This window comes from Pimephales promelas, chromosome 11 (assembly GCF_988280905.1).
Source record: "Pimephales promelas chromosome 11, fPimPro1.hap1.1, whole genome shotgun sequence".
Taxonomy (NCBI): domain Eukaryota; kingdom Metazoa; phylum Chordata; class Actinopteri; order Cypriniformes; family Leuciscidae; genus Pimephales; species Pimephales promelas.
In genome coordinates this window covers 322501-332500 of record NC_142779.1, presented here as the reverse complement: position 1 = coordinate 332500, position 10000 = coordinate 322501, and the positions used below count along the sequence as shown (strand labels likewise).

Genomic DNA, 10000 nt, shown 5'->3' with positions numbered 1-10000 from the left:
AACCACAGCAGACGAGCGGACGAGCTGTTGATGCCTTTATCACTGCACACACACACACACACACACACACACACACACATGATGTCAATCTTCATTTATGCACACAGATTCTTGTCATGTAAAGTTTTATCACAGTCAGTGTGAAGATGACCTGCACTGCCCCCCTGTGGCGGAACACGTGAACTGTCACACACACACACACACACACACCTCACCTGCAAATCTTCAGCGCAAACAGGGCCTCGAATGTATGAATGATCCATGTCAGATACCATCTGAAACACACACACACACACACACACATCATCAGACTCTGAGAGTTTTCTGTGATATTGTGTTTTTCATGAGAACGTGATTTGACCCTCTGGTGCTCGTCACGTGAGTTGTGTGTCATGCTGAAGTAAAACCAGGTCAGACGGTTCTCTCCTCCACACTCGCCACTAGGGGGCGGTAATCAACCATATGACATTTAACCATATCACTACATGTATTTTTTATTTAAATTAAATTGATGTATTATACTATAGTTTGATAATGTTTTTAACAAATATTTTTTGTATTTTTAGGGGATTTTATTGATACTAAATTATATTTACACTGTATTATTTTTGATCATAGACCTGAAAATGAAAAGTCCAGTTTAAAGGGATAGTTCACTTTGAAATTAATTTTTGATATGTTTTATCTTACCTCAAGGGCATCCAAGATGTCGGTGTCTTTGTTTCCGCAGGATTTTCAGTTTTAATATTTTTAGGTCAAACCGTTCTTGTCTGTCAGTCATATATAATGCAGGTCTATGGTCACCACCTCAAAGAGCACTTCCGAAATCTGCGAAAACATTAAGTGACGTACACGCGCGAGAGATCACTCACGGACCGGCTGTGGTTACAAGAGGTAAAAACGAAATAAATACTGTTCATTTTCTCAAACCGCTCGTTTCATGTCTTAGACCATCAATGTGTAATTACATTTACGAGTCATTAAATCATGTTTAATTTGGACTTCTCTGTGCATGCTCTTTGAGGTGGTGACCATAGACCTCCATTATATGACTGACAGACAAGAACGGCTTGACCTAAAAATATCAAAATTGAAACTACTGCGTATTTTTGAAAGAGATTTACACAATCTTTCTGTAATGTGACATCATGATTGATGCGTGACGTGCGCTGGGTTTGGATTCACTCACCCGTAATACAGAACCGGATAATGAGAGTCCACTAAGTGTTTGGCGAGAGCGCCGAGAGGACCAAGACTGCTGTACGGGACGCCCTGAGGCCAGAACACCGTCCACTGCAACACACAACATAACCACTGCTGAGTGTGTGTGTGTGTGTGTGTGTGAGGACCGAGACTGCTGTACGGGACACTCACTAATCTGACCCCTAAACCTACCCATCTCTCACACACACACACACACACACACTAACCCGACCCATCACAAACAACTTTCTGCATTTTTACATTTTCCACACACACAAAAAAAGGTTTATTAATCAATTTTCCTCCTGAGGTCCAGCAAAGTACAGAATCTCACGTTTTACTATTCTTTTGGTCCTCAGAAGTACAGCAACACACACACACACACACACACACACACACACACACTCTTGTGATCATTCTTACTCTCTCTCTCTCTCTCTCTCTCTCTCTCTCTCTCTCACACACACACACACACACACACACACACACACACACACAGTGAAGTGAGTGTAATAAGGGTCATGATAACAGCGCAAGACTTTGGTCAGAACATGTAACCCACTGAGATAAAGTCCACTCTAATGACCAGATCGTGTTCATTACTCCTCATCATCATGAGTTCGCAGATTCTCAGCATTAGAATGAAAAACATTTCATTACACTCAGAACTAAAACAGCTTTACATTCAGTAAAACAGTCAACAGTCATAACACTCACCATTTCGGCTTTCCGAAATTTATTTATTTTATTTAAAATTATTTAACAATCAAAATTATTTATTAAATGCACTATGTATACACACACACACACACACACATATTTTTTTTTTTTCAAAAAAATGAAGTTTGTATTACAAATAAAGTAAAGCATAGTATAAAACTTTAAAAGTAATACAGAATAAAAGTCTTAACTTACATGTTGAATGAATGAATAATTCATTAAAGTTTCAACTTACCGTGTAAAACCCCAAAGCACCCGCCACGATCACGATCCAGAACACACTGGATCTCCTGAAATATGAGGAGCTGTCACTTTTGGCCATGATGAAGAAGATGATCAGTCAATAACTACTGACTAAACCACTGGAAACTGCACTAGTGTTTGCTCTCAGCAGCCTCAGTCACAGCACAGGAAATGACGCAACAGAAGCGTCACAGAATAAAAGTCCCGCATTCAGCCGTTTCTCAATATGCGTACTACTTGTCTGTACTTGTGTTCTTGTGGACTTGTGAAACGTCCTCAGTCGCTGCCCAAGTACTGTTCCAATTCAAAGTTCACTTTTTTTTATTGAACACACTTATTTACAACAACAACAACAACAACAACAACAACAACAACAACAACAACAACAACAACAAAAAACAATTTACAAAATCTCTCGTTGGGAGACTCATGTGCATAACATAAACAGAACATTGAACAAAAATCCAATAAACAAAATAAAAACAAATAAACTTAAAATGAAATCAATTAAGCCAAGGCATTTCAGTCCATAAGGCATGTCAAAGTTATTCACATATATAAATATTATCCCCAGTCTTCATATAATCATAAAATAAAGTTACATGGAAGCTTTACAAATTATAATGACAAATATTTTGAGACATCTTCTGAGGCTGTTTTGTCTGATGCCTAATTGTACGAGACCTGACATTGTTTTTCCTGAGACCTGAAGCTTTTCAGTCTGAGGCGTGATGCCGTTTTGTCCAATAACTGAAGCCTTTTAGTCTGAGGCATGATGCCTTGTCTTCATATGTGAGGTCTGAGGATGTCCTAAAATGTACACCGTACTACGTCTCTGATCTCTCTAGTCTAGTGGATAAACCTTGACGTATAATAATTCGTCTTGTGTATAAGTCTATCTTTGGTCTCATATAACTATAGTTTGTTCCATGGCAAAAAAAAAAGAAAAAAAAAAAAAAAAAAAAAAGAAAGAAAAAAAAGAAGAGTTTTTGAGGTTTCATAACTTTATGTCTATTTAACTGTAACAACATTTTTTTTATATTATCTTCACTATGAACAATAAAATAAAATGACATAACCCTGTCTCTGTTTGATAAATGTCAACAAAAATCAATGTTTCATATTTTTAAAATGAAAACAAAAAGACCATGTACATTTTGTTATAAATATATGCAGTGAAGAGAATCGCGTTGCCTGAACCACATGGCCATTAGGCTAATATTTAGTTTTTTTGTTAATGAAAAGAGTCAGAGTGGTGTTTTATAACATATTTCGTTTTATTGTTGACGAAAAGATGCAGAGTTGTAGGAAATGTTGTTTTCTTGTTGCCTAAAATATGCTAAATAAAGAGATAACCGGAGTACAGCGTGCTGCTGAGTGACGCGATCGAGTACACTCTGTTCCATCTGCAGAAGAACCGGACTTGCGTCCTCTCGTCCTCGCGAGTTCGTTCTCCTGAGTCGAACTTGGCAAGTCTGAACTACCAAGGACGCAAGTCCGAAGTCTGCGTAGGCCTACTTGGTATTGAGAAACGGTTTATGTTCTGCAATACAAATTAAAATGCCACTGGAAATATTCTTAAAAACACATTTAGAAGATCAAAATAGCCAACATGACATAATCTAATGTTAATGTACCAAAAATTACAACAGTAGCCTACGATATCTGCACGAAAATAGAGGTAATACTCCAACACTGTTTATACAATTATAAACAGCACCACATAGCCTATTTAGAATGAAATAAGCATTCCATGTCCTAGTTTGAGTGGGGTGGTGTATATATAGGCCTATATATATATATATATATATATATATAATTTTTTTTTTACCACAGTACATTATAAATTCACAGTGAACAGGGAAAGGCGTGACAAGATTCATTTTTTATTACAAAACGGTCTGTACATTTACAGTGTCAGAAAAAAACTTAAATCACACAATAATCCAAGTCCTTACAACAAAATAATCAGTGTTACTCTCACACAATCTCTCAAATACTCTAAAACTAACTTCAAAAACATTTCAAACACACTCGCGCAGTGATCAGCTCTGTGACGTCAGCATCACGTGTCATTCAAGGTAAAATTAGAAGAAAAGGAGTAAAATAATAATAAATAAAAAAATAGGGAAAAAAGACTTGAACAAAAGGATACGTCATTCTACTGTCCTAAAATAATGGCGTTCCTGATATCTTGTGAACTGAAGATCTGAATCGAGACGAGATGATTAAAACACTCAAGAGCACTCACGAATCTGAAGTAAACAGCAGGACGATTTCAAGAGACACGTGATAGGAAACAGAAACTAGTTTGAATTAAAAATCAACTCGTTTGTTGAGTATATGTAAAGTGATTCACAATATATACTCTATAGAACAGCAATCCGAGCGTTTGATTGGCCGGCAGTGACGTCACACAGTTCAGGCTTCAGGATGAGTGAAAGAAAGGAGGAAGAAAAAAAGAAAAAAAACTCAAACCTCTTTCTCTCTCTTTTAATTGTATTTCTAGAGGCGATTTGGCACAATCATGTTACAAAAGAGAGAAAAAGAGTTAACACTGTATAAATCAATATAATATATTTATATTAAATTAATTTACATAGTGAGTCAAATATCTAATTTCATAAGCAAAACGGTTACAATACAAAATATCTATAAAAAACAACTGCATGCCATCCCACAAACAGGCAAAAAATCTCAAATATTAAAAAACAGGCTATGTACAATTCCAAATGTCTCGTCTTGTTTTCACAAAGGCCAAATGAGTTTTACCCAGCATCCCTCACACACACACACACACACACACACACACAAGCCAGTGTTTTTCAGACGTGAAGAGCTGCGCTGATCGCAACAGTGAAATCACATGCAACACACATACGAATTCACACAAACAGTAGAGCTGCTTTAAAGCCAAAACAATCTGTTCTATTGTGGCTCGTTTCCACTGAGGGGTACGGTACGGTACGGTACGGGTACACCGTGATCAGGCTTGCGTTTCCACCGCCAACAGTACCCTTACTTGATAGGCGTGGTATGCTGGAAAGAAGCGATCGACGTCATTTTCGCGCGAAGAAAGCGACATATAAACAACAATGGATGACAGACAGCAGATCTTGTTCTTGCTTCTCGGCATGTTTGTCACTAGAAACAAGCGCTGGCATTAGGCGTTTCCAAGAAGCCAACGCAAAGTCCGACTCAGGAGATGATCCCGAGGACGCGAGTCCAGTAATTCTGCTAATGGACCAGCGCGTTCTTGAACACGGCTCTGCTCGCTCTGGTTATCTCTGTATGTTCATTTTAGGCAACAATAAAACGAAATATGTTATAAAACACCACTCTGCTTCTTTTCGATTTCATTTCAATACATTTTAAACATTCTAAAGCACACAAATGTGGTTCAGGCAACGCATAGCCTATTGATGATATTCACTGCATATAGGCCTATGTAACGTTATATTTATAACAAAACTAAATAAAAAACAACCCTGCCTCGTTTAAATTTAAAAATATTAAACATATTCCAGGTAATGTGTAATGCAATGTATTGCATATCGCATTGGTACAAATGTTGCAATAAACAACAGATGATTTTGTAATAAAATAAAAAAATGACAAAACTATCTCTTTTTGTTGAATTTCAGTTTTATCAATAATAGCCATTATAAAAGTATAAGTAAAAGGTACAAAAATATATACAGTAAAGCTTTAATAACCTCAAGAAACAATTCAGTCAGTCAAATATACAAATTCAGAGCTCAAAGATATGAAACTTCACGTAGCCTTCTGCCAAAACTATTGGCCAGGGAACGAGTTAAAGATTCACGAGACCAAAGATCCCCTGTTAGGTTTATACAAGACGAACTATATCTCATGTTTAACCACTACAGAGACATCCGAGTCAGCGCCAAACATCAGAACGACTCGCTGAGGAAAGGCTGTTCCAGGCGGGGGACACGATCGCTTGGAATGGATCTCAGTCAAATTATCAAAAATCTATAAATAAACCACAGATTTGAGCTTTAAAAAGCTACTTTCTCGCCTGAAAAACTCTTAAAACTACATTTCGTGACATAATAACAGTTGAATTATATTTCAACTGTATGCTTCTATGCCGTTGTAGCACGCGCGAGGGACGATACTCTGTCCACCAATCAGCGTTCTGCAGTGAGTCTAGCTCCGCCTTTTAGTACCGTATCTCAGCGCTAGGTACCCCAACGGAAGGGTACCCCAAAAGTGGTACGGTTCGACTTTTTGGTACCATTCACAACTTTTGACAGTGGAAACGCAAATAATTGCGTACCGAACCGAACTGTACCGTACCACTCAGTGGAAACAAGCCATTTGATTAAACTTTCCTATTATCACTGTAAAGCTGCTTTAAAACAATATTGTTAAAAGCACTAAATAAATGAAGGTGACTAAACACACTCTCTCGCTTTCACACACACACACACAGACTTTTTAAATTTATTGATTAGAATATAAATTAAACTATGATCAATGAAAATGTAGCCATTTGCTTCAGCAAGTTATTCTACTGTTATGAATGTGTGTGTGTGTGTGTGTGTGTGTGTGTGTTGACATATGAAGACATGAGATGATCTTGTGCTCAGCCATATAATGATGTTTCATGAGATGAACTGAAGACTCTTTGTGATCTTTCTCATCATATGAGCAGTCATGTGATCAACAGAGATGGAGAGATTCGGTGTGTGATTTACACTAGAGGTGTGTATGCAGCTCAACTCCTTCACTGGTGTGTGTGTCGGAGGAAACTAACTGGAGTTGATCTGCGGACCGACTCGCTTTATCTCAAATAAACCAGACGTCAAAACATCGGGACCCTGAGAGAGATTTTACAAAGAAGCGACAACATCATCACACTTACACACACACACACACACACACACACAAACTCGACCCCTAATTCTACCCACCCACACACACACACACACACACACACACACAATCTGACTTCATCTCATTCATTGTGCTGCGGAGGGACTGATCGTCCTGAAGAATCACACACACACACACACACACACACACACCAGTGACATACTGTATAAAGCTCAATCTCAGAAAGGCATTAATAAACAGTGTCTTCAGTTGCTCTTGGTGTCCAGATTGACGAGCTGAAGCTCTGAGACGCTACTGGTGCCGCTGGACTGACCAATCACCATCTGAGGAGACACACACACACACACACTTGGGTCAGATCATCTACATCACACTCCAGGACCATCACAATCCGTCATCTGCACACACACACACACACACACACACACACACACACACACACACACACACACACACGCTTGACTGGACCCATTTCAGTCAGTTAGTTCCAGTCCGTGAACACACACTCCGTCCTCAACAGTGTGTGAGATTAGAACGAGTGTGTCCTAAAGCACAGTGTGTTGAAGTGTGTGTGCCAGAAGTCTCGGGATACTCTGTGTGGATCTGAGCTCGCTATAACAGATAATATTACCCACAATCCACAGCAAAAACATGTATGTAATGTTCTCCATGTTATAGCTCATGTGGACTTTAATTAAGACTCGTTTGGACATTAATATGAGGAGAGTCAGAGGGACAGGAAATTAAATCAAATGTGGAGGATTATAACTGTGAAAGATGATTGACAGGTCAGTGTGTGTGTGTGTGTGTGTCCCACAGCTCGTGTACTTCTGCTACACACTCTAAAGTACACACTTTTCTTCTCAAAGAGAGCACACACTGTTAGGGCGTAGTGCAAGTGTGTGAAGTGAGACGCAGCGCCAGTGTGTGCGCAGGACTAAAGTGCTCATGCATCGTCACAGCGCCGCCTGCAGGCCACGGTGCATTAGTGCAGTGAGATGCATGCTGGGTAACGAGAGAATATTGAGTTTTTCACTTGTGAAGTGTTGATCTTGCCGTACTGGATGAAGCTGCACCGCCGAGACGGGAATCTGAACCGTTCCAGGAGGAGCCGTGAGGAACACCTGCGGGACACCACCTGAACACACACACACACACACACAGGTTTTTATACGGTACAAACTGTATATTCTTTCCTTACACTAACCCGACCCCTAACCCTACCCATTACACACACACAAGCACACACACACACACACCTGTGTCCTGCGTCTGGGCGTGCGACACCGGCCCCTGTGAGAAGGCGTTGAGCACCAGACCTCCGTCCGCCAGCGTGGGACCCGACGTGTACATCACCGTGTGTGAGCTGGGATACATCATGTGACCCGCCATGGATGTGGGCACCGACGTCGTGACAATGGTTGCCGGGAGACTGACTGTGGCTGAGAGAGAGAGAGAGAGAGAGAGAGTCACTCATACACACTGAGCAGCAGATGGCGCCATCACACACACACACACACATGATGAATGTTCACCTGTGGACACTGTGTTGATCTCCGGACTGCTGTCAGCGCTGCTCGACTGGACCTGGATCTGCTGCGGCATCGCCCCGCCTGACACATTCATTATAATAAACAACAATATATTCAGATTTTTCATTCATTACTAGTTAATAAACTTTAATATTAAAATAAATATATAATATAATAATAAAACATAGAAACAGGTTCTGTGTATCTGTAAGAAAAATATAAAAACTATTTTATTAATATAATAAATATATTAACATTTATTCATTAATTTTTAATAAAAGTAAATACATATTTACATGGAAACAGGTTCTGCTTCTGTCGTAAAAAATCTATTTAAATTTAATTCTTTTTTTTTTTCCATTTTTTATAATACAATTAACATTAGTCATGTGACAGATTAATCCGGAGATCTTACAACTGATGTCAAAAACAGATTTGATAATAATATTATAATAGTGCAGCAAATGTGGTAATCTGAAACATGACTCCGCCCACTAGTGGGAGGAGCCGACAGTCCTATCGGAGTCTTTAAACTTTTTGAACGTTGCTGAATGTATATTGATTCTGAAAGAGCATCAGATGGACACACACACACACACACACACACACCGGTGAGCGAGACGGCGGCGGGCAGCCGGAACACAGTCTGCGATCCCTGAGATCCCTGAGGAGCCGGCGTGAGTGTGTGTGAGCCGGGCGAGTGCTGGAGCTGAGTCCCGGGAGCAAACGGAGAGCCTACACACACACACACACACACACACACACACACACACACACACATGAGCGGGAGAAAAGGATATTTATAAGGTTAAAAAAAATTCAGTTTCAAATAAATCTGTTCTTTTCAACATTCTATTCACCAAAGAATAATGAAGAATAAAATGTATCAGTTTACACAAAAATATGAACACTGATAATAATCATAACTGTGTGTTGAGCATCAGATCCTCATATTAGAGTGATTTGTGAAGGATCATGTGACACTGAAGACTGGAGTAATGATGATAAATTCAGGAATAAATTACACTTTACTGGATATTCACATAGAAAACAGATGATTTACATTATAATAATAATATTCCACAATAATACTGTATTTATCAGAAGAGACTCAAATGTTTTATCAGCCCTCAGACACACCACAGTACTGCACGCACGCACACACACACACACACACCACAGTACTGCACGCACGCACACACACACACACACACACCACAGTACTGCACGCACGCACACACACACACACACACCACAGTACTGCACGCACGCACACACACACACACACACCACAGTACTGCACGCACGCACACACACACACACACACCACAGTACTGCACGCACGCACACACACACACACACACACCACAGTACTGCACGCACGCACACACACACACACACACCACAGTACTGCACGCACGCACACACACACACACACA

The 10000-nt window shown here is 39.7% G+C and overlaps 2 protein-coding genes across 4 annotated transcripts in view; both read right to left on the bottom strand.

The window, feature by feature from the left end:
* tmem254 (transmembrane protein 254) overlaps positions 1-2350 on the bottom strand; it is a 3301-nt gene extending 951 nt beyond the window's left edge. The window contains exons 1-4 of the mRNA XM_039648902.2: positions 2159-2350; positions 1190-1293; positions 216-275; positions 1-42 (exon numbers count right to left, since the gene is read on the bottom strand). The exon at positions 1-42 is cut by the window's left edge and continues 951 nt beyond it. Of these exons, the coding sequence (XP_039504836.2) occupies positions 1-42; positions 216-275; positions 1190-1293; positions 2159-2245 (293 nt within the window). The 5' untranslated portion in view covers positions 2246-2350. The remainder of the gene's footprint in view (positions 43-215; positions 276-1189; positions 1294-2158) is intronic.
* Positions 2351-4033: 1683 nt separating this feature from the next.
* The window catches only part of srfb (serum response factor b), a 21490-nt gene continuing 15523 nt past the window's right edge, over positions 4034-10000 (bottom strand). For 2 of the 3 annotated variants that reach the window (XM_089116696.1, XM_039648894.2), the window contains 5 exons: positions 9171-9296; positions 8565-8642; positions 8289-8471; positions 8091-8167; positions 4034-7352 (listed from right to left, as the gene is read on the bottom strand). In XM_089116696.1, coding sequence (XP_088972822.1) covers positions 7275-7352; positions 8091-8167; positions 8289-8471; positions 8565-8642; positions 9171-9296 — 542 coding nt within the window. In that variant the 3' untranslated portion in view covers positions 4034-7274. Of the gene's footprint in view, positions 7353-8065; positions 8168-8288; positions 8472-8564; positions 8643-9170; positions 9297-10000 lie in introns of all 3 variants that reach the window. The other variant, XM_089116698.1, reaches the window with a different exon arrangement.